Source organism: Apus apus, chromosome 1 (assembly GCF_020740795.1).
Source record: "Apus apus isolate bApuApu2 chromosome 1, bApuApu2.pri.cur, whole genome shotgun sequence".
NCBI classification, from domain to species: domain Eukaryota; kingdom Metazoa; phylum Chordata; class Aves; order Apodiformes; family Apodidae; genus Apus; species Apus apus.
Window position 1 is genome coordinate 8,714,543 of NC_067282.1, and position 25,088 is coordinate 8,739,630.

General features: G+C 37.8%; 1 protein-coding gene across 1 annotated transcript in view; it reads right to left on the bottom strand.

Annotated features, from left to right (window-relative positions):
• GRM5 (glutamate metabotropic receptor 5) overlaps positions 1-25,088 on the bottom strand; it is a 240,455-nt gene that overhangs the window by 34,871 nt on the left and 180,496 nt on the right. Inside the window, exons 4-6 of the mRNA XM_051621069.1 lie at positions 21,189-21,424; positions 8,883-9,129; positions 3,709-3,877 (exon numbers count right to left, since the gene is read on the bottom strand). Of these exons, the coding sequence (XP_051477029.1) occupies positions 3,709-3,877; positions 8,883-9,129; positions 21,189-21,424 (652 nt within the window). The remainder of the gene's footprint in view (positions 1-3,708; positions 3,878-8,882; positions 9,130-21,188; positions 21,425-25,088) is intronic.

Consider the following 25,088-nt stretch of genomic DNA (forward strand, 5'->3'; position numbering starts at 1 on the left):
ATTTAATTACTAATTAACATAATTTCTAATTAACATTTAAGAGTGAGAATGTTATCTTTATCCATTTTTACATCTGACCTGATTTCTGATTTTGTAATTTACTGCCAAATGTTATTGCATGCTCAGAATTGAAATGCAGATTTTTAAAGATCCTTATTTATCATCTTTGAGCACTGAAAACATCTATGCTTGTTGTCAATGTGTCTTTCTTTTGAAATAAAGTATTCCTAGTTTCTCTGTTCTTCCAAACAATTTATAAATTAATATTCCCAATTATAGCATAAGAAGTAGGTTGACTTATGAATCTTTTGCAACCATGAATTTAGAAGATGGCTGCAAAACCAAACACCTTCATTGCAATTTTAATAAATGGAATATAAAAGAGTGCAATACAGAAGAACCGGATTGATCTTTGCAATGTTACAGTGAAAAAATGTAAATGGTATAATATTCGTCAGCAATATAGGAACTTGAAAACTTCAATTATTTGTTTTGTTTTTAAAATTGTAGAGCATGAAAAGAAAATAAGCCACACCTGGATAGCTAAACTGGCAGAAATGCCATGGGAGCATAAGTGACATAAGAGACTAGAGCAAAACAGAATATCTTTCCTCCAGAAGAATTAACATCTTGGGATTTCTTTTACTTTGAACTATGGTGAAAATTGAACAAATGACAAAACTTCTTGTGTCAGGGAAAAAAAAAATCCTGGAAAGCTTGTATTATTATTTTAGACACATATCTTGGTAAACTTGATGCATCATAAAAAACTACAATTTTACATAAAATACACAAGAAAATTAAATGGCAAAATAACAACCATAGCCTATTATCAATATAGCTAAACATTTTATTAATGTAATTAAATTATAACCCTTTTCTGTTAAATTTTAACCAAATCAACATCTTCTATAAAATACCTGGAATTTGACAAATTCTTCACATTAGTGAATTGTAGAATCATAGAATTATAGAATGCTAGGTTGGAAGGGACCTCAAGGATCTGGTCACTGACTGTTTCTTACTCAAAACTAACCCAGATTTAATCCAGTTAAGGTTTACATATAATTGTCTAGAAATCAAAAAAATTGTTATCTACTAGTTAGAATCAGGTCAGACTTTTTTTGTATTAAATTAGTGAGTCAGTTATTTCTTCAACCTTTTATTTTACATTTCTTGAGCAATTGTTTGCTGTAGCACTGAACTGTAAAACAATATTTTCTTTCCCTTTTAACAAAAAAAAAATTCTCTTTAAAACAAAAATTATTTTCCCTTCCCCTTGTCACCTGGGCAATTCTTCAAACCCATAGTTATTTAAATATTCATATGTCCTCACTATTTAAAATATGTGTGGTTGGATTGTTTTTTGGATTTTACCAAGTTCTTTAGATGTTTATACAAATATTGCTGAGTGTTGGATATCATAAAACTGAATGTTTCAAATTCCTGCATAATAACTAAGCCCCATAGAATTCTGTAGGAAAACCACCATAGAACTTGGCAGGGTCAAGGCCTCCCCATCATCTGTGAAGACCATGAAAATAAAGGACTGTGTAGTAAGCTTTGAGATTTATAATCAATAACTAATGAGAAGCATAAAGAATATTTTAGACACTGTGTCTATTTGTGTGGTGAATTGGCTTCATGGTGAAGAATTCTCTCAGGAGAATCCTTGAAAGCACAGAGAGAAAGTAGAAGGAGACTGTATTAATGGAGATAACAAGATCCCATCATCTCTGTTGTAGCAACAAATCGTAAAGGAGCTCAGAGCTGCTCACTTCTGAAGTTACTATCTGTTCATCCATCTCTGTCCTCTCATGTATGTGAATTGTGGCTGGAGCAGGCTAACATTTAGCTCCTGTGGGAATAATTAATCCGGCCTTCCTTTATGTGTCTGCAGAAAGTATATTCTTGTCTGAATCCAATGTCCTGGCTGGGTGCCTTTTACCACCAGTGAAGAGAAAGAAGTGTTTCTACACCAAGATTCATATTAACTGTTTTCAAAGCCTACATGAGGATGAGATGACTCCTTATCTGGAATTATTTTCATTGACTCTAAAGGAAGTTCAGAAGCCTGATACAGCTGTATAAGCCTACACTGAAGATATACACATTTGGTCAGATGAAACTTGCTTACTGACTCTGTCAAAGACCAGTTAGTGAATAAAACATCGTGACCGTGTTATAAATACTGGATTCACTTTATGTTGCAGAGCATGGTCAGCCTCCCAACAGACCCTCACTGTAGCTGCTTCCAGTTTGCAGTATGTCATGTTAACACAGGAGCACAGTTAACCAGCTTCCAGTGAGACCAACTGCAGCTTGGGCTGCATGAAAAGAAGTGTGGCCAGCAGGATGAGGGAGGTGATTCTGCCCCTCATGCTCCACTCTCATGAGCACCTGGAGTACTGTGTACAGCTCTGGTGCCCTCATCACAGAAAAGACATGAAGCTGTTGGAAAGGGTCCAGAGAAGGGCCACCAAGATGATCAAAGGGCTGGAGCAGCTCTGCTGTGAAGGCAGGATGAGGGAGTTGGGGCCATTGAGCCTGGAGAGGAGAAGGCTTCAGGGAGACCTTTCAGTGGCCTTCCAGTACCTAAAGGGGCTACAGGAAAGCTGGGGAGGGGCTTTTCATTGGAGTGATGGGATAAAGAGTAATGGTTTTAGACTGAAAGAGGGGAGATTTAGGTTAGGCAGCAGGCAGAAATTCTTCACCATGAGGGTAGTAAGGCACTGGAATAGGTTGCCCAGGGAGGCTGTGGATGCCCACTCTCTGACGGTGTTTAAGGCCAGGTTGGATGAAGTTTTGTGCAGCCTGGTCTACTGTGAGGTGTCCCTGCTCATAGCAGGGAGGTTAGAAACGGATGATCTTTGAGGTCCTTTCCAACTCAAATCATTCTATGATTCTATGATTCTATGTCAGAAATTACAGCTGCTTTTTTTCCAGTCTGAGGCACTCTGCTGTCCATGCCCATCCCCTCAGTCCACAGTGTGGGGGGATATAAGCATTATACAAAAATAAATTCCTGCAAGGTAAGATAAGGACTTGCAGTATTTACTTGTTCTGCAGTGTTATGGGATGCTGAAGGATAATAGAGTACAGTTATTATATGACAGGTTCATCTACCCTGCTCACTTATTGTGACATGGAAAGGGAGGAAGGAAAAATCAAAAAAGTGGAAACAAAGCAGCAGTAAAACAGAATATGATTTTTAAAATAAACAAATTAAAAATTACCTATGTTTCCTGAAGTTCTAAATAGAAGTCTTTATCAATGTTCTCTGATGATGCCACAGACTTACATTCTGATTAATAAAATTCCAGTTTAGGTGTGTATGTCTAGCTCTGAATTAGTAGCAATTATTTTCTATAATTTATTTGCAATTGTACTGACAAGTCCCAGTCAGGGATTTGCACTACTCTGGATCAAATGCTGTAAAAATATGTGGCAAAGAAAAACCCTAAAATACCTGTTTTAAAGCATTAGGAACATGAGAGTAAAAAAGTCAGCAATTCACAGATATCGGGGTATAATAATGTAGCAATGTACGAAAAAAGCAAGAGGGCTATGAAACAAGTAAGAACTAAATATGTAAGTTTGTGCACTTTAATTAAGGTGTGGGATGCTGTCTCCATGTGAGAGTCAGGGAAAACTTTCTTTCAAATTTCAAGGCTATGTAAACTACACAAGAATGGAAAAAACGTTTACCTTTATCTGGCCTTTTTCACAGGGTTCACTGCACACGGATCTGATGATATTATTTTTCTCTGACCATATTTCATCATCGTCCATCTTCAGCTCTCCATTGTCCCAGCTGCCAACGTTAATATAATCAAAGTAGTCCTTCCCCATTTTCTTGAAATTCATGATTTCATATCTTTAGAAACACAAAAGGGGAGACATAGCTGAGTAGAGGAGAACATCACAAAAAGTTTCAGATTAAAGGAAAATTATATAGTCAGAATCAAACTTGTTGAAAAAAAGAGAAAGGTGAAATTTCAAGTTTTATGCTTGCCCTTGAGTCTCTCCCAGTAATTTTTGTGATATCATTTATTTTCCTTAGCATTTTAATTTGCTTTCTTTTATGACCATGAAAGTTCTCTAAACACTTGGGGGTTAAGCAACTGAGCTTCTGAGTATGACTGTATTTGTTTAAAGGAAACAATGAAATGAGCCAGACAAGATTCATCCTTTCAGCATAGAGAACCTAGGCTTCCTCTAGAGCAGATGCAGAGAAATCTAAGCCTATAGTGGCAATTCTCAATGCTAAGTGGTCCCCAGTGTCTGTATTGTCCCCTCCTGAGAGAGAAATCAGCTGAGCTCCTACAGTGAGGTAGAAGCAACCTAGGCCTGTGGGATCAAAAAAATCTTCCTGTGTTCTAAAACAATTTGGTGTGGCACCCAGACATGAATCAGACATCATTCTTCAGGCACAGAATCTAGGACTCTGGGACCTGCTGCAGGCTTCAGGGAGATCTTATCATCAAGAAGTAATTTGTAGTCCAGGCATTTGAAGAATGAAACTGAGACATGCCCTTTTTTGGGTCTTTTTCTTCTACAGCATTGCAGCAGCAAAGGCTATTCATTTTTAGATAATGTTCAGTGACCAGAACACATTTAGTTTCTTGTATAGTATGGTATGGTAGAGAAGAAATATTCATGCTTCAGTCCTAGGCTGCTTTTGGGTCAGACCATCTCATTGTCAGGGAGCAGAAGTGTTAAGAGCAGAGATAGAACTGATCAGTTTTCAGGTTCACATTCCTCCTTCTTCCTCCTACTGTCTTTTTAGCTCTCCTACAGAAAGTCTGTGGAGCAAATGTAGGACTTAGTAGCCTCCTACTGGCATGTTGAATGTCAGGCCGTATATTTGACTTTCAGGCCAGATCTTACAGTACTTATCTGTAAGGCATGCAGAGAAAATTTAGGTAACTCCTGAAGTGGTGATGTTATCTTTTGCCTCCTTTTTAGTGGGTTTTGCAGTAGTCTAACCAAACAACATGAAATTCACTGGTGGAAAATAAACAGACTATACAGACTGAGAAGAAGAACACAATCATAGGTTTAAAAACCTGCATGGTTCATAAATGCGCAGCCAGCTTTTTCCTGGCAGAAGGCACAAAATTAGTCCCCAAGGCAAAGGGTTGAATTAAGAGTGATATTTTCAGAGTGTAATTTGTGCAGTCGAACGAACATAAGTAAAAGTACCAGGTCATTAAAACAAACATTCTCTTAAATAATAGATTGAACTATCTTTCTCAAGTTTTGAGGAAAGACTATTAAGACTGACAACTAGTAGCCATGTTGTATCTAACATCAATATTTTTCCCAAGCTGACATAAAATTATGGTAACATTCTTCTATGGTATTCTCCACCTGTAGATTTCAGGATGCTTTGTATCAGGAAACAAAGACTAACTGACACAGTGAAGAAACTATGGCAGGCATTCAATGCCAAAATCATACACAGGTCAGGTACAAGACTGCAAGCAACCTGTGAAAGAAAATGGAAGTGGAGCCTGGTTGGATGGGCATTATAATGTTACCCATACCGTATGGGTCTTGATTCTTTCCAAAAGAAGAAATGAACAATGACACAAACAGGAAGAAAATTTTATGATGCTCCTGGATTTTGGAATACTACCCTTTCCATCCTATATGAAGAAGGAAATGTCCACAGCTTTGAGAATGACCTCATCAAACAAATTGCATCCAGATTAACCTGAGTAAACAGGTGTTTACACGTAGTTAGAAACCAAGGCTCTTTTTCTGACGTTCACAGACATAGTGACAGTCTGTTCTGGGAGTAAACAGACTAACCCAAATTTAGCCCAGAAGCCACTGTGGAGTCTTTATTCAGCATTTTCAGGACATTGAAACATTCCTGTGAGTATTGCTTTGTTAAAGCTGTTAGTTCAAACTTTTATGGGTAAATGAACAGAAAAGTACTGCCAATGCTTAACAGGCCACAGGAACTAAAACAGTTATCCCTCTGGTAGTAGTTCCATGTGTGCATCCCAAAGGGAATACTGGAAAGAAACCTAACAAATTAAATAAACTAGATGTTGTATCTCTCACGAGCCCTCTGCAGAGAATAGGGCTGGTGGACTGAGCCAGACTCAGTAAGGCCATTGTCGCTGAGGAGGTTCATGAGTCATTGGTTCCCTGGAGGTTCCTTGAGATACCACAGAGGCAGTTTGTCCCTTTAGGATAGGAGAGACCAGATGGTGCAAGAGCACATTTCCAGCAGCGCCCTAATCACAGTGCAAAACACTTATTTCAAAACAGAAGTGCCACAAAGTTGCTGAGAATCCATGTTCTACTGGTAGCACAGCCAAAACATCAGCACGTTGTTTTTCTTTATTATTCTTGTCTTCTGCATTTCTTCCGTGGAGCTTCAGTAGTATTTACCAGGTAACAAGAAATAATGACTATTCCTTCCATACTTATTTATTTTGTTCCATGTCTCCTCACCTAAAACAAGCCCTCCAGTAGTCTGTCTATCTGCTTAAAGCTCAACATACATATGAGGGACTTTGGAATAGGGCCAAGATTCAAATAATCTTGTTGCATTAACCAGATCAAACCTCTTTTGCTATACATCAAAATCCTGAGCTATCTAGGTCAGAAAGGCTTTTTATGTTGTGATTTCCTGCTTAACACCACCACTACAATACAGCTGGGAGGATTTAAATGTCTGTTTTACAAAGAGAAGATGCAGCTATCAATGCAAGCCAAGAGGGAAGATGAGTTATTCCAACATCACTGCACCATCTCTCAGCTGTTGCAAATAGTGTTTGGCTGTGCTCAAAAGACTCTAAACTACTAAAAATCTGGCCATTAGAGACGGAACTTCCTACAAAGGCTTCTTAATAATGAAAAAGTAAATCTTGACTCAAAGCTGGCTAATTTAAGCACCTGGGTTGGATTTAATTCTGTGACTATTGTAGAAGAAGAGGGAACAAAGAACTCTGTTCCAAAACTAAACAAATTGTGGGCGCATTTTGTCACCACACACAGTCCATTAGTTTGAGTAGACAGGGTACTACCATGTATCACACAAATCCAGTGAGATTGGAATTCCTTAAAGTTGCATTACCCTGAGGTCCACAATCATCGTGGTCTCTTCACACTCTTCGGTGCAACGATAACGTCCTAGTGTGACTGAACAAATAATTTTCTTATAATGTATTTTAAAAGACCCGAGACTTTCAGTTAAATTCCTTGCAACAAATGGAATTAAAACATTATAGTTAAGCATGCCAACATGAGAAAAAGATAAAGCTAAAGGTCTCTGTGCAACACTTCATATTGTCATTAATGTATTGTCACATCACATATAATTTATTCATGGCAACCTTCAGTCTTTCTGCAAGAAATGAGTGAAAATTATAGGAATAAGGATGCAGTTCACTGCATCTGAGCACAAATAAAACCAAATGTGAATTGTTTAAGACAAGCATGGGACAAGTCTTTTGAAAATAATTTGGCCAGAAAAATCAAGACTGAGTATTTTTTTTTAAGAATTCAGCTATTTTTTAAAAAATAGACATGTTTAGTGGAAGACAGCCTTGCTCACCAAAACAGTGCTGAAAATAAATTTCCATCTGAAATTTTCCTGGGTTTCTGCCAGTTTGTGTCTGAGTTCTCCTACCAGCTCACTGTGCACGTCCTTAGAGTCTGAGTCTGATGAGTTTGAAAATTTATGCCTCTAGGCACACAGACTGCTTTGTAAGTGGTTGTCCTGCTCTCTTTTGGGGAGAATACAGGTTTTCTCATAAAAAGGAAAAAAAAAAAAAAAATTAGTTCTGAAGTTGCAAAAGTGTTTGGAACAGTTGAAATATTCTGACCAATGGAATTACCTTTTCCTACCCATCTCTACTTGGAAGTTAATGCTTCCCTTTCAGTTCATATTAGTGAGAGAAGACAAAATTGAAATGAGGGGATAAACAATTTTCCCTCTAGTCATCTGCTTATATGCAGATGTCTCAATAATGTAGACAGAAAGGGCTGCCTCAATCAAACTGCCACAAAATAAGTGAATGAGGCAGGCATATACCCACTGAAATACAAGGAAAAAGAAATAATCTTTGAATTCTATCACACTTGCTGTTCACATTCTGACAGTTCAGTAGGCAGAAACCCAGAAAAAAACTCATCAGCCTTTTCAGTGTTCATTTATATGGATACTGCATACATGTCATAGAAAAACAAAAGCTCATCTTCTATGTCATATATATATATACACACATGTATGTAAGTTGTCATCAAAAGAAGCTTTGTTTAAATTCAATTCTAGCAGCAAATATGAAATAATGGCTCAGTCTGGTATGCAAAAGGAAAGGCATTATTTAGAAGATGTTGAAGCAAATCTGTAATAATTCTGAAGGGGAAATAAAAAATCCTGGACTAATCAACACAATCTTTTAGATATTGTTTTGCCTTTCTTATTAAAAGAATCATGCCTACTATGTTTGCTTATTGCTCAATGAAACACATACATTTATACACTCAGAGAGAGCGAGCAATGCTGTGCCTGACATGGTCTAAGAACATGAAGTCTGATGGTTTGTAGTGAGAAATTGTACATTTAAATGGTACAGATGAAAATGCAAATTCATCCAGGAAGATGTTATACCTGGAAGATCAAGACTTCAACCTTAAACATTATAAAAAACACTTTAGAAAAATACGTAAAAAAAAAAAAAAAAAAAAAAAAAAAAAAAAAAAAAAGAGCTATTGTGGAAAAATAAGCACAGACATTTAGGAAATGTAAAAATAAAAGTATGAGATCATAATTCTAATACCAAGCCTGCATGCATCTGCTGCACACACTTAACTTGACTTTGACTGGTATTAAACACTTTGAGAAATGTCAACATTACCTTCCTGGTGAGTCACCATTCTCATCAAACAAGATCATGTCCCCAGACACCCCAGTAAAGTTAGTCTTCATGAGGGATTCCAGGAGCTTCCGACCATCTATGGGCTTCATGGCATCACAGAGGCCCACGTAACCAGGGCACAGTGACACCTGCATGTTGTGGAGGCCGTACGCCATCGAGTATATGGCGTTGATGACAAAGCCCATCTTGGAGTCCTGAACATGCTGTGTCCTCAGAGTCATCTGGCCTGGAGGGGAACACGGCAAAGGGAGTGATTATTGCATGGGGATGAAAAAGGATCAGATCTTCAGACATGTATTGGTGGGTTGGTTATTAATGGTGGAAAAAGTCTTTTTTAAGGCTTTTAGACAGCTTATGGCAGATGCTCTTACTGGTACACACACTGACCATGTTAAAGAAAGAAAATAATTAAATAAGTTGCCTTTAAATATTTTACTACCCAGCTGATGCAACTCCACACCTCAAGTATGTTGTTTTTCAACTACTTCTCTCCCATGTTGGTGGTTGTTTTTTTTTCACATGTGTGTCATTAACATGAAAATACAATGTTTTGGGGAATCCAGGAACTTCTCATTGAGTGCAGAAATCTCTCCAAACTTCCGAAATCTTTTGTTGAGGTGTAAATGCTAACATAGGGTCTCTTCTGTAGTGATCTTTTAGACAACACTTTAGTTTCAGAAACATAGGAACCAATCCTGTGTAAACAGACTGTCCAAGACACAACTCGTTTACTGTACCAGAAGTTCCTGCTCCTCTCTATTTACAAAGTGGGGTTAATGATGCAATGTAGATGAACACATTAAAATGCTGTGAAGGGTCTGATGATATGGGTTAGGTTGACTCTTTTCTACTCTGCGAGAGTTTATGAACCCTACTTTGTTTGGCTTTTAAAACATAATGTCTGGATTTCTATTTTCTATTTAAGCTTCTGTGAAATGCACAGTAAAAATCCATTCAGCAGCACCCTGAAGACCTTATTTTTTATAACCCAGTATTATTAATAACACATATTTGTTCTGTCAGCAGCACCAGTTCAGATAAAAAAGAATAGCCTGGAGGTTTTCTGCCTTGTATGTCATCAGCAAAACTTCCAGCTACACTCCAGCCATCAGATCTTTAATACTGGGGAAGTAAGAAGGGTCAGAGATAAAGCAGCTGTATCAGTGATGTTGGGAGATTGTCAGACACCTGGAAAGATGTGGCTCTGGAGAGAGCACAAATATAGAGCTCTACTAGGAGATTTATTCTTCTTTTATCAGTCAAGCAGCAGTCCCTAGGAGCTAGGGAGTCCCATGTGTGGGCAGCCAAGAGCAGGGGGAATGCAAATAACCTTCTCTGGCCACTCTATGGGATTCTGCCCCCACTGGGGCATTAGCAAGTGACAGGGATGGAGCTTACACCTGCCTGGCTGAGCTGCAGGGGCAGCACAATGTGAGAGGTAATAGATGCCACCAAAAGACTTAATGTACTATTTTTTTTCTTGAAAGAACTGAAGACTAATATATGATTCTCAGGGTGGCACTCATCTAGTTTAGCTATATCCATCCAGAATACACTCATCCACTCTGATGTCTTGGCACTTTTTGTGGAGATTAGTAAGAAACTCCAGCTGGTGATTCGTTGAGTCATAAACCAGGTGCACCTACAAGCTCTCCTTTCTGGCCATGAACAATAGCATCACCATGCAGTTCTAATCACTGAAACATTATGGAGTACTGAAAACATCAGGAAGGTTAGCAAAGATACTTAGTTTGAATTGAAAATTATTGCAGAGAGGTTGGCAAGTGAATGAGAAGACCTCATTGAGAGGTCTATTTTGCACAGAAGCTGGCAATCCCAGTTCCAGTCAATCTCAGAAGAAGTGGTTAGCATTTTGGATAGCTAAGTGATATGAACTTGAAATGTCTGTAGTAGAATAAAAACCCAGAAACAACACACAGCCTTGCTTATTTGCTCTGTTCTACCAAGGTATTGCTTTTTCCTAATTAAAAATAACAGGCATAAAAACTGCAACAGCGGAATAGATGTAAAACCCCTATTAACTGAAATTAAGTGGAAAATTGATCAAGCATATTACATTGCAATACACAAAACTTGGTTTAACCGATCATTCATCCTCAAAATTAACAGTTCATAAACCCAGCAGTTAATTATAGTAGCCATTAGAATGAATCAGGTTTGCATCAACAGTAGTATTTATTACAAAACAACGTTTCATCTGCTTTATTGCATGTGATTTCTTCACAATTTAATAACTTATTTCTTACAGGAACACTCTCCACTAGGCTTTGTGTTTCAATTTTGTAGAATTGTTCTGGCTTTCTTCAAACATTGAATCTCATTCAGTTCACCTGACAATTTGTAATGAGGCTGCTTAGCTCTTCATAGAGTTGCTGGCAATTGTCAATGGAGTTGTGAGGGAACTAGCTGTTGTGAGAATTTTAATATATCTCCTGCATCAGAAGAAAACATTTCCCTGAGATGTTAACTGTCTCACTTTGTTATACAGGGGCAAATCCAACCTGCCAAGTCTGACCATCAGTTTACAGTACCTCAAGACTGTAGTTAAAGGAAACATCCCAAAAAATGAGACAAAATAAAATTTTTGCTCTTTAGTACACCATAAAGTAGTCTTAAAAAATGCCAATATTAAAAAAAAAGTTAAGTTTGAAAGTAACATTCAACCCATTTCACAAGGCACTTAAGCTCATCAGACTTGAAGCATGTAAGTGAGACTATTTACCTTAGGGTAATACACAAGCTATGGTCTAAATACACAAGTTAAAAGGTAGCGTCTGAGTCAGAAAAAAATTGAATTTAAATCTATCTCTAAAATAAGTATGACTTAGGCAGCCTTAAATACATTGTTCACTTAACTGTTAGTGCCTACTGTCCTTCCTGGAGTTTAAACACTTATCCTTACATTAAGCCACAATTGCTGTCTTCAATCCAGAATCTTTCCTGACACAGATCATCACGAGATGGAGAGGTGGCATGGATTAATTTATTGATGATGACACCAGAAATTATCAACTTAATCATCTTTACAGACTAAACTCTTAATCAAGAATAATGAAAAATATAATAGAAGTTGAGGATTTGCTACAAAATTACTGGACAGAGAGTAAATATTCACAGACTATAATCCATATGCTTTTTAAAATATCCATAGTAGAACATATTTTCTATTACAGTAAAAAACCTCATATCTATAAAAAATCTGTTTTTCTCCATCTTATACAATGGCATATGAGAAAAAATTGGGAAGGAGGAGAGAAAATATCTTGTTTTCCTGTGGGCTGGGGAAAGGCAGCATTGCCTGTTTAACGTTGGTGTGTCAGGATAAGCAGGAAATGTTCACTCGAATGTATCAATTCAGTTCAGGTCTGGATTTTCAGAGCCAGACTCCAAACTTCCTGCTCACTGAGCTTTGGTTTGGACTGAGTGTCACAGTTTCAGAGCAATGTATCTAATGTCTTTCAAAAGACACTAAAAGGGATTAAGTGCCCCAGGAAAGCACATAACGCACCACAGCTGAAAATGGGTGTTCAAGCCTTAGGACCAGGCTACAAACAATTTACGATAAACCTGCCCTGAGCTGTGAATCTCTCTTTAGCCTGCAGGGTTTGCAATCAGACTCAGCAACATTCCCAGTTTGCTGTACGCAGCAGCAGCTGGAGGTACAGAGGTGACAACGTGCATGGAACAGATACAAAACTGCGTTTTGCAGGTCTCCAGTCAATTCTTACTGCAATTTTGACAGCCTTAAGTACCCTTCCTGTGGTAGGACTGAGCAATTTTTTTTTCAGGACATAGCTAATTTTCCCCCAAACATTGTTTTCAATAATAACCAAGCTATTTATGAATCTGCTGAATTTGGTGATTATGCCTAAATGATTACAGGAAGTAATCTGTACAGCAGTACCTCACAACCAAAAAATATTCACACTGCTTCATGATAAGTACTGCAAAAATAAGTCTGCCTCCTGCCATGAGGTGTACAGGGCAATGAAGAATGCAAGGTGAATCAAATTGTACCTAATGAAGGAAGTCGGACAGTACTTGCAATCCTAAATGATCAGATGTTGTGGAATTCTCTGAGAAATAATGGAATCTCAGTGGTTTGAATATGTGAGCAGATCCCTCAGTTCTGTTCTGCTTATTCCTTATTAATTTTTGTCCAAGTAATATTTGTAAGTAAATAAGGGCTCATCCCATTATTTTCCAAACTGTGAGACCCCAAGTTCCAGTTTGAAGTCACATCACCATTTTTGTTTACGAAGTATCACACAGGCAAATGCTGTTCCTTCTTTTGCAAATCAAAAAAATCATTTGTCCTTTAGTTTCTCATCTAGCCTTATTTCCTTCCTACTACTTCTTATGTCCCATCTTTCTTTAGACATAATAATCCTCAGAAAACAGACTACTTCCTATTATCTTCCTGCTTTTCCTCTGCTTAATGCAACAGGCATGTTGTTGGCTGGAGTACTGAGGTGCTATTGCACTGTATTTGAAATGAAATTAAAATTATCCAGGATTTCAAGGATTTTGTTGGAAATTTAAGTATGTAAATATCTATCCTATAGATCATTATGGAAATATATTCAAGTTTCAGGTGACACTTCCAATATGGTTAAATGCATTAAATGTCAGCTTACGATTTTGCTGCTGCTGAGTAGGTGGTTTATATCCATGCTTTTTCCTTCTTAAATATATATTCTGTATGTCTGTATTAATGTGTATGTTCCCAGCTTTATTATAAGACTGTGAGAATACCAAAGGTGAACAAGAGTCTAAGAATGATAAAAAATCAGTGTTGTACCTACATCCCTTCTGACAGCACTGTGATCTGGTTTAGGACACTCCAGCAATATTATAGCAGAGGATAAATGTGGGCTATCATAGAATCATAGAAGAGTTTGGGTTGGAAGGGACCATTAAAGGTCATCTTGTTCAGCCCCCCTGCAGTGAGCATCTTCAAGCAATGATGTTGCGTAGAGCCCTGTCCAACCTGATCTTCAGTGTTTCCAATTATGGAGCATCCACAACTTCCCTGGGCAACCCTGTTCCTTATATCTAGTCTGGATCTACCTTGTTTTAGGTAAAAACCATTACCCCTTGCTCTACTGCAACAGGCCCTACTAAAAAGTCTACCCTGTGTGTTTGTTTTTTTTATAAGCCCCCTTCTGCTACTGGAAGGCCACTGAAGGTCTCCCTGGAGTCTCCTGTTCTCCAAGCTGAACAACGTCAACTCTCTCAGCCTTTCCTCATAACATAGCTGCTCCAACCCTCTGATCATCTTTGTGATCTTCTCTAGATGTGCTCCAACAGGTTAATGTCTCCCCTGTGCAGAGGACTCCAGGCCTGGACTCAGTACTGCAGGTGGGATCTCACCAGGGTGGAGTAGTGGGTAGAATCACCCTATTAATAGGCAGGGCTATCACACACAATGCTGCTCAGCAACACCTCACAATGTGAAGGCAAGCACCCCATAGCTAAGTATGTGCACCCCACAGTTATGGAGCGATAGTTCTGGAAGCATCTGTGATTAACCATGCAGAAACTGCCGAGCACCAAACTCCTAATCCAAATTTGTCCTTTTCTGTTGCCACTTCTCCAAAACTCAAATATGCAGATGATGGATAAGAAGCATGTTTTTTCACCAAGAAAATGACTCCAACTGGCAATGGTTAATGTCTTGGATCCATTTAAAAACAATTAGTGTACTTAAGGGCGCTGATCCAAGAAAGCACTTATGGGTGCTTGAAGTCTCTCTGCAATGTGAGGCAGTTCCTGGCACAGGCATTGCTGAGCTGTTTGCGTACTCCAGCGTTTCTCCTGCAGCCCCAAGCTCTGGCTGCCCCTGCTGTGGAGGGGGGGAAACACCAGGCTGGGGCCTCCCTGCCCAGGCATGCGACCTACTGAGAGCCAACTGGGAGCAGGGTTGGCAGCAAATACAGAAAAAAAAAAACAAAACCAAATCTTGCAGAAAGAGTGCATGTTCAAAGAGGAGCCATGAAGCTGGTGAAGAGTCTGGAGCAAAAATCTTGTGCCAAGGGAGGTTTAGAATGGATATGAGGAAAAATTTCTTCAAAAAAAGGGTTATCCGGCACTGGAACAGGCTGTCCAGGGAAGTGGTGGAGCCACCATCCTTGGAGGTATTTGAACGATGTGTAGATGTGGTGCTTAGCAATATGGTTTAGTGGTGGACTTGGCAGTGTGCTAGGTTAATGGTTGGACTTGATGATCTTAAAGGTCTTTTTCAGCCAGAACTATTCTGTGATTCTAAATTCTGAATTTTCATTGTTTTTTCCTGTACTTAGCATTCTTCATAACACTATTAAATTAAGTTCATTATTTTAGGGATTTTTTATTTAAAACTTGTCATTCCTCTTTTTTCCCCCTACTTTTTACTCTCAAGGAAGATAAAATACCTTTTTATTTTTTGCTCCTTGCCAGCTGGAGACATAACAAAGCCTCATAAAGGAGGGACTCACCATCCCATGAGGTGTTCAAAAAAATGCAGATGTGGGACTTCAGGCCATGCTCTAGTGGGCATGGTGTTTTTTTCTGTGCTGATGGCTGTATTAGGTGATCTTAGAGGTCTTTTCCAACTGTGACTATTCTGTGATTCTCTGATTCAGTGATGTGCAAGAGTGCAAAATTACAGTGCTTCAATATGCTCTCCTGCTTTATAACTTTTCCAAAGCTGCAAGTACTTTGAATTTTAAAGACTGGAGAAATGGTAAAAGAAAGAGTGAAAACACTTTGCATTCCAGGCAGCCACTTATGGGCCATAAAAGTAGGGGCTTGCCAGTACCCAAGCACAGGACATAACATATCAGGTATCAAACTGAGTGACAAACAGGTTATATTCATAAAAGGTTTTTTAATTCACTGTTTAATATATTCAAATTAATTTGAACTTAATTTGATTTTTTTCTCTTTTGCAATCTAAATATAAACAAGTAGGAATGATAGGTTTGGGGAATATGGAGTTTAAATGTGACACATTCTTTGAAATACAGAAAATGTCCTTCCATTCTCACAGCGCTTATTTTTTTTTTATCAGCTGGATTCTGATTAAACCAACTTTGGCATTTGAACTTATATTAAATCAACAGATTATTAAAGTGCTGAAGTGCAGTCATGTTTTATTTCTCAGTACTATCTGGAAACCCAAATATCTGTTCATCTGAAAGACTCTGGGATATTCTGTGGGTCTTTTTGACCTCATTAAGAGTAGCTGGAGCTGGGTAAAGTTAAGTAAACAGGCAGATAATATTTGCATTTACATTTTACATGTTTTCCTGTACCTTGAGCTGCAAAACTTTTCTTGTATTTATCCCAAATCTGTCTAATCTCCCTTTCTGAGAATAAACTCTTTCACTCTTAATGCTGTTCTTAACTGATTGGAGATATATTGGTCATCCTTCTCCTCTGTCAATTTTTGCACTGTTGGAAAAAGTGTTTTTATCTCAGAGATGCCACATGGTTAAATTATGAATGAAATACTTAGATTTTTGTATCCTCTCAAGATTCATTCAGAATGCTGCTGCAAATCTCTGAACCCTGCCACCAGATCCTTGCTCCTGAACATGTCAGGCATTAAGTTTCCTCAGTTTCAATGCCCTCCATGTCCTGTCTGTGGTTGATCTTTGTGGTTACTCATTCTCTATAATTCCTTTTTGTGTTTTCTACCTCACTGCTTTGAACCACAATATTTAATATCAGGACCCTGCTGTAAATACATGCACAGGTGCCCCATTACCTTCCTTCAGATTCTTTTTCCCTTTGTTCCTTTACAGGAAACTACTTTAGTTTTTTTTTAAAGTCTGTAACCTCTGCCAGTCAAACAAAGATGTTGCACTGCATCATCAACAACTCTTTATTTGCTCTTTCTTGTCTTACACTTAGACTATAGATACTTTAGATGTATATTCTAAATTTGCTCTGTGTTTAAGTAACACCTTAGAAAATGCTGTTCCATCCATGCTTCTGACTTTTACACATGGGAAAAATAAGAACACTTAGCAGTCAAGACAAAAGGATTCAGATTGGTAAATGTAATAAATATGCTCCTGCCTCTGGTGATGTTGAAGGCTTGGCTTTTTCTACTGATTTCAGTTGAGCCAGAGTTTCACCACATATTTTGCTTGTGTTGGGCTTTGCTTCTGATCTGTGTTAAGACCCAGTTATAAAACATCCTTGCTAGGGGGAAAAATTACTTGGAATTTTGGTTCTGGTGGGGACAGTTGTCTATAAGAAAGCAGGCACATAGACACCTAGTCTTCAAAGGTCCAAAGACAATCAATATCAAAGGTTTGCATTAGCCTTTTACAACACGAAGCTGGTTGTTTAGTGGAGTTACTCATCTGGATCCACCTGCACACCTATTTACGAACTTTACTGGATTGTGGTCTCAGATAATAAAAAAAATATTTGACTGGTGCCAGAGGGGAAGCCAAATTAAATTATTGTAAAATCCCTAGTGTTTGGAGGCCATTACATGTCTCTTTAAAGATGCATTTAAAATTCTTTGTTCTGACTCTTGGTCTTTAGAAGTGGGTTGCAGCAGCTCTCTTGTGACACAGAACTGATTACACTGAATATCGAGTCTGCAAACTTCTCAATTTCTGTAGTACTCCTGCTGGGCAGAAAATCAATGTACTTAGCAGCAGCAGAGCTACCCATTTGGATTAAGTAAGTATGTTCAAATTTGCAAATGAGAAGTGAGCTTGATGCTAAAATTTTCACCGGTGTGTGAACTAAGTCTATGTGAAGCAAGAGAGACTTTTAAATGCTAGGTAAAAATGAAGGGAGAAAAAATATTTTAGACTGTTTATTTATTTATTTTCTTTATTTGGCTGATTTCACAATTTTATTATGCATATTTTATTAAATTGTGTTTTCATTTAATAGTAATACCTGCTTGGCACTGTGTATGGAGAGTTATATTGAAAAACAGAAAAACCTCACGAGTCACTGGAGCTGACTTTATTGACCTATGACTTAGTCTATTTTCTGTCACAGAGGTAAATGGAGCCCTCAATTTTACTAGGCAGCAAAGTAAATACAAAGGTTTAAACAACTAAGTTAATATTTGGGGCGCAGGTGAAGTCAATTATCTCTTCAGATTTCAGCCATATCTCCTTGTGCATATTTTCTTGATGTTTAAATAAATTGTTTATACTGTTAACCATTGTTTATATTTTCATGATAGTACAACCAGTTTGTGAAGAATAATTCATTTTTATTCCACTAAAGTAATGGTTATTGTTTTCTGTATAGACATCATCATTTAACAATGATCTCATCTATCACCACCAATGGGCTTTATGTTTATTTTTTCAATATTATGCCAAGAAGTAAAGAATAGCTTGCCTTTTTGGTGCCAAAATAGATTTCAAATTCTCTCCAGCATTTCTCCATAAACTCAATCTCTTTAATTGCAGTCCTGAGAAACACCTTTAACATTTTTATGTTTTGTTTTGTTTTGTTTTGTTTTGTTTTTAATGTAAATGCTGGAGAAAATAATGTGTTCAGTTACATAAACTAAAGGGCATAGTCTTGTTTTCTTTTTAAGATGAATCTGAAGCAGCACAAATATATTCATCATCATGCAGAAACTGTCAGGACAGTCCATGAAATCTCAGAGAATCACAGAATCATTCTGGTTGGAAAAGACCTTAAAGATCATCAGGTCCAACCTTTAACCTAACTCTGCAAAGACCAGTGTTAAACCATGTCCCTAAGCACGACTTCTACACATCTCTTACACACCTCTAGGTTTGATGACTCAACCACCTCCCTGGGCAGCCTATTCCAGTCCTTGATAACCCTCTCAGTGTAAAATTTTCTTCTAATGTCTAATCTTAACTTCCCCAGATCAACTTGAGGCTGTTTTCTCTTGTCTTCTTGCATGTTACTTGGGAGAAGAGACAGACCCCAACCTTGCTACAACTTCCTTTCATGTAAAGAGCAATAAGGTCACCCCTCAAACTTCTTTCCTCCAGGCTAAACAGCCCCACTTCCTTCAGATGCCCTTCACAAGGCTTGCACTCTAGAACCTTCACCAGCTTTGTTGCCCTAAATCCTTGTGACCATCAAGGGCAAATACCATCTCTACAGTTGTGAATTGGAAATGAGGGAAGGTATGACTCAAAACTTTGAGTGCTTGAAGTTAAGAAAACAAAAAAAGGATGTAGGAATTGATCTAAAGACATAATATTCATAGTCATATAGAAGACAGGAAATGAGGTAGAAACAAAAACTATGATGACAGTTAAAAATTCTTGTTATTTTTGAGGTTAAAATCCCAACATCAAAGTCTCTGCCTCCTGCAGTTCTCAGATAATAGATTCGTGTTTTTCCTGCATGTCATCCTTCTGGCCAAACTTTGAATTTCCTTTGTATGTATTTTGACAGATAGTCTAGATTAAAATCAAAACTATAAATCTGAGGAACATGATGACTATCAACTTCCTTTGTGAAAACTCTGATTAAATGGGCAATTTTAATTGATTTCTGCACATAGTATTGTTACTCTGGGGAAATCCACAACTGAATGACTATTTTCTGCCCTACAGCAGCAAGAAAGAATTAAAGCTATTATAATCTGGTTTTTATTCTTTTCTAATAAGCATCATGGCCCAGCATTGACTACAACAATAAAGCTGGAGGATAAATAATTAGAACAATGAATTTAGGAAATTAGTGCTTTTCTCTCTTCATGATTTGCAAATCAGCAGACTGCAATTCTTGCACATTTCTTCGTGTGCTTGATGTTCTTTGGTTTTAGGAATCTATTTGAGCTGCAGATCATTCAGGATTTCTTTGTGGGAAACCTTCCAAGGATGATTGCTCTTCAAAACAACCTATTCCAGTTTTATGATTAAGTTGTCTCATATCCATGACTGGGCAACTTCATGTCTAAAATAACACCTCCCTGCACTCCCAAGATAATTTCTTTGCAGTGATGAATTGCATTTGAGTAATTATAAAAGACTCTGTAGGCACCTATATTTCACAGTTCCAAATCTTCCATATAAAACAGGAATTAGATTCCCAGTGTTGCTAAAAAATAGGATAAGAAAAGAAAACCAGAAGAGTCAAGTTTATATGTTGTTGTTAACACAGCACAGGAATAGAAACCAGGACTTTACCAGCCTGTATCCAGCCATGCCCACCATACAGACATCTCAGGAAAGAGACCTACATCATCATGGAGAAATCAATGAAGTTTATTGCTCAATATTCAGTACCTGTCAACAGTGCAAATAAAGCCTTTGTCATGCTGTGTTGGCAGGGTAACAGAAGAAATATAATGGAGACAACCCAGTTGAATGTTGAAGGTATAGGCTGAGATTTTGTGATTCCTACATTCATTTTCCAACTTGGTCATAAACATCCTCCATGTAAAAACTGGAAGACTGATTTAGGAAAGTTAAGTGGGACTTAGGTGGAGTTGTGTTGTATAAATCCAAGACTTTGATTCTGAAAGCCATTTTGTGGTCTCAAGGTTGCATGGAAGATGCTGATATTTTTAGGGCTTAGAGCCGTGGTTGGGCTAATGCCCGGGGTAACAACACCTTATGCCTTAACACCAGGAGGGTGCCCATTGTTTTAGTATTGCTTGGCATCTCATTAAATAAAGAATAATTAACAGAAGTAATAATAAAAACAAACAAACAAACCAAACACACCATATCTGTTTGGGAGAAAAAGCTTTTGCCACTGTTTTGCAAAAATGACAAATATTGTGGCAATTTTAGCTAAAATCAGTGTATTTTAATGGAAAATATCAGCTCAAAATGACATTTCCTGAAATGACTCATGGCTGAAAGAAAACCTAATTAAATCTTTCAAACCAGCTAGTCTTCTGTCTGAAGCACACAAATAATCATCATTACCATATGGACTTCAGATAAATTTTAGTATATTAACTCTCTCCTGGCTCCTGTGGGGTAAAACAATATGAATAGCGTTGTTTCAGAAAAGAAGCATTTTTGAAAGTGTTCAGATCCCTAATTATATAGAGTAGCATCAAGTTTTCCAAATATAGAAAGGAGTTCAGTACTATCTATTTATTTCTTTAGAGATTTGAATACTTTTAAGTTGTGGTGGTTGTCGGTTTGAAAAGAGCAAATATTGCAATTCCAGCATTTCTCCTTCCATCCCCACTCACTATTCCGTCAGAACCTGCTGCATCAGTTCAACATGAGCTGTTTACAATAGATCTTCAGTCCTGCTAGTGTATAAAGTATAAGTAATAAATTCACTTACTTGTGCAAGTCTTGTTGTATTTAGGGTTCTCTTGAGGAAACCCTTCCAACCGGCACTGGAATCTGTGCTGCCAAAATTCCTGAAACCATGGATTTCGGTGATTGGTTTCTGGCCGCAGCTGTAGGTAGTAGTCATCAAACCATTTCACATCAGGAGACTGGAGTTTGATTGTTATTCCACCAACAGCTTCACGCTGATACCCCTCTGTCACATCGTACCTGTCTGCCCAGCCATCACTGCAGGGATAAATGAGAGACAACATTAGCCGTTCCATGGAATAAGAAAAGAACTTTCTTAAAAATAAAATTTGGGGCTGTAGAACACACTCCCACACCTGTGGTTCTGAATGGAGTCTACTAAAGGACCTGTAATACTTTTAGTAGAAGAACTCAGTGCTTTCCTTTTCCTTAGGCTTGTCATTGTCATCTTCTACTTAGATGATATATTCTTCATCCTTCATTTCAGGTAATTGAAACAACATTAAAAAATCAGAGATCCTAAAATCTGCTGCGTATAACACATCTCTACATCACACAGTACCTCACTGAGCTCTACAGAGAAAATCTTTAATTCAGTGTTTTACTGCCACCAAGATGATCTTTCTCTTACCTGAAAGGAGACAGATGACCTTGAGGACAAGACCTCTTCCAGTGTGAAGGGCAGGACTGGGTTGCAGTCCATGTCTATACTGCACAATGGGGCATGGCACAAAGAGCTAGAAGCACATTAGAATGGGCTGACACTGCTCAAGCAGAAGCACCAGCTCACAGCTCAGAGGATGTGACAGTATGACATTACATCTGAAGCAATAAATCCTGTCTGCAGACACGACTAATGAAGCATCATGCAGATCCATGTGTTTTTTCTATTTCTTTCTTGCCGGTAGCTGGAGTACTATGAAATTACTTGACACTGTATTGCACACAGAATTTTAATCCCTGTCCATTAACCTTTCTGCGTGCAATACTCTGACCACAAGTAGCCAGAAGTGACTGAAAATCCAAATCAAACAAAATGTCACAAATTTCTCAGGGTAATTCATAGAATCATAGAAGGTATTGGGTTGAAAGTGGCCTATAAATGTAGTCTAGTCCAACACCCCTACAATAACCTGAGTCATCTCTAACTAAACCAGGTTGTTCAGAAGCCCATCATGCCTGACCATGAATGTCTCCAGGAGACAATTCCTCTTTCCCCAGTTTCACAATGGATTTTCTTGGAAGTACTGACATTTACAAAATTTCAGTCAACTCCACTAGAAATATGCATATCTTATTAGACCATTGCAGATTTATGTCGTTTTATGATGTACATGATGTTTCAGTTTTTCAAAAGCCAGGTCTTACAGTTAGAGAACTGTAGAAGAATCTCAGATTTTTTTCCCTCTAAGACGACACTGATGTTACCGACTATAGAGAGCACCTTTAAATTCTGAAAGCTGAAAAACTAAAGGTAATAAAAAAAACTTTCATTTGTCTTATTTTAAAACTTTATGAGTTGTTTAAAGCTAACTCTAGTTTAACATAGTCCTAGTGTGACTGATGTCGGCCACCTTCATCTGTTTGGTTCTGTTGTTCTATTTTGATCATCGGCTGCCTCGCTTAAACTTAGCTCTGGTATTTCAGAGCAGGCAGGAAACCTGCTGCAGGCACTGGTCCCCAGCACAGTCCCTCTCTTCTGCACAGGGACTCAGCTGTCCTCACCCAGTGCAGAAGTCAAGACCTTAATCAGTACCTCCTTCTGCACAAAACACTAGACTCTTAACTATATTTTTTGCAGTTGCAAAGTCAATAAATATCTTTACCAGCAGCAAAAATAATATTCATTGTCTGGAGTGTAAATGAAGGGACTATTAAACATGCTTCAGATTTCAAATGCACTGAATTACTCAGCGTAAAAGAAGAAAATATACTTTCATGAGAGGAGAAAGATGAGCAATGATGTTCAGCTTGAGTATAGCACTTGAAATATTAACCTTCAAGCTCAGATGCAGTTAGGCATGAACGCAAGTGTTAATGTTCCCAACCACACTCAGGAGGCTCCAAAGAGCCAACACTCCCCACCATCCAGCAGGACTATTTACTGGACCTAGAGTTAGAACCATTTATGGGCTGTTTTGTGGTAAAAGCCACAAAAGGGTTTTTTAATTTATGAGATATTTAAACTTTTCTTCAAAGCATTCATCTTAATCTTTGGCAAGTTTTTAAGCAGTTTTATCCATCCTTATAAAATCTGACAGGTTTTATGAATGTGGGAAGTGATAGGTTTTCTGTAGTGTATTTAGAAAAAAACCAACCCTAACCTGAATGGAATTTAAAAGAGTTGTGCTGTCAGTATCTCATCTTTATAACTTGTCTCACAAACAACGTGGAAAGAAACTTTTTTCTTGTAATTAATGTCTTTATAACTTTTTCAGAGGAACAGTTTTGTAGATCTAATCTAGCAGAGTGCTATATAATTTATAGTATTAATTTATGAACAATTATCCTTCCTAAGAAGATTTGCAACAGGGATGCCATTCCAATAACTTCAAGTTATTGGAAAAAGATAGAAGTAACAGCTTCATATTACATAACTCTTCTCAACTTTCTTACACAAGGATTTCTTAATTGAACAGAGCTGCTTTTCATTCAAGTATTTCAGTTTAGCTTCTTGGGCAAGAGGCTTTTAGCAGTGTTATATAAAAGAGGTACTCAAACAACTTAGGGACAACAACATAGAGATAACAAAGGCTCAGACAGACAATGTGGCAAAGCAAATGCTAAACTAATATTTAAAAGCCCATGAAAGTGGAGTAGAAAAATAGGCTTGCATGAATATAAAAAAGCACCAGTGATGCATCATATTTAACTTCTGCACCTACAGTAGAGTAACAAAACTCACGGGGTGTCAACGATAGGAAAATACAGATGTATTGGGGATTTTCGACTTGTGCCATCCTTTGAGCTCAGAACAGAGCATGCAGATAAGAGAGAAGGTGACTGCCAACGTCTCCTCATCATGTTACATGTCGTCTCTGCAGCTTACATGATGGATGCTTTTTTTTACACCAGTAGGATACAGCATAGAAAGCTGAGGACACCTTGCCTGGTTTGGTCTATTAAGTAGCTCTCTATACCAAAGATAACTTTCAGCTATTGGCTCTGGACAAACTGTGATCACTGAAATGTCATGATTTGCTAACAGTGAGTTGGGAAACACAGCTTTAGGATCTCTGTGAAAACTGCCTGGAATTTTCAGCACACATTTCTAAACCACTGTTTCTAAGGTTAGACAAAATGCTAAGAGATGCATGTACACAGCAAAAATAGACTCTCCACCTTCCCTTTTGTAAACAATTCCTCTTATTTTCTAAACAGAAAATGCAGCAGTATCTTGGGATCAGTTGAGCTGATTTCTTTTTCTCTGAAGTCCCTCCGCCTTCAATTTCTAGCTGAAGCTATTGCAGTTAATGAGTACATTCATTAGACTGTAGACTGGTCTTCTTTTGTTATGCAAAACATTTGTTTGCATCAACATAATGATGATGGAAATTGTTTTGCCCATGTGAAATCCCTCTCCTGTGAGTGTTATCTGATCAATAACATTTAAGAATATGTTTGAGATTTTTTCTCCACTTGTGGAGGTTTGTTGTCTGAGTGGATGTCCTTTTTTTATTGCATTTCTCTGCTCTTTCAGGGTTTTTTTCTGTATCTGAAAAGCTCTAAAAATATTAAAAGAGTCCTTCTGCTCATCCAAAGGTGCTGCCAGTCTTGCAAAGGTAAATTTGCTTGTTTAATATCAAGGAGGTGGAACTGCTTTTAGTGAGCTGTTGTAAATGGTTGTATTTTGATGAGGTCATTTTACAATAACTGTGTATGTAATGGATGGTCATTCTTGTCTTGCTACCTGGCTTTTTTT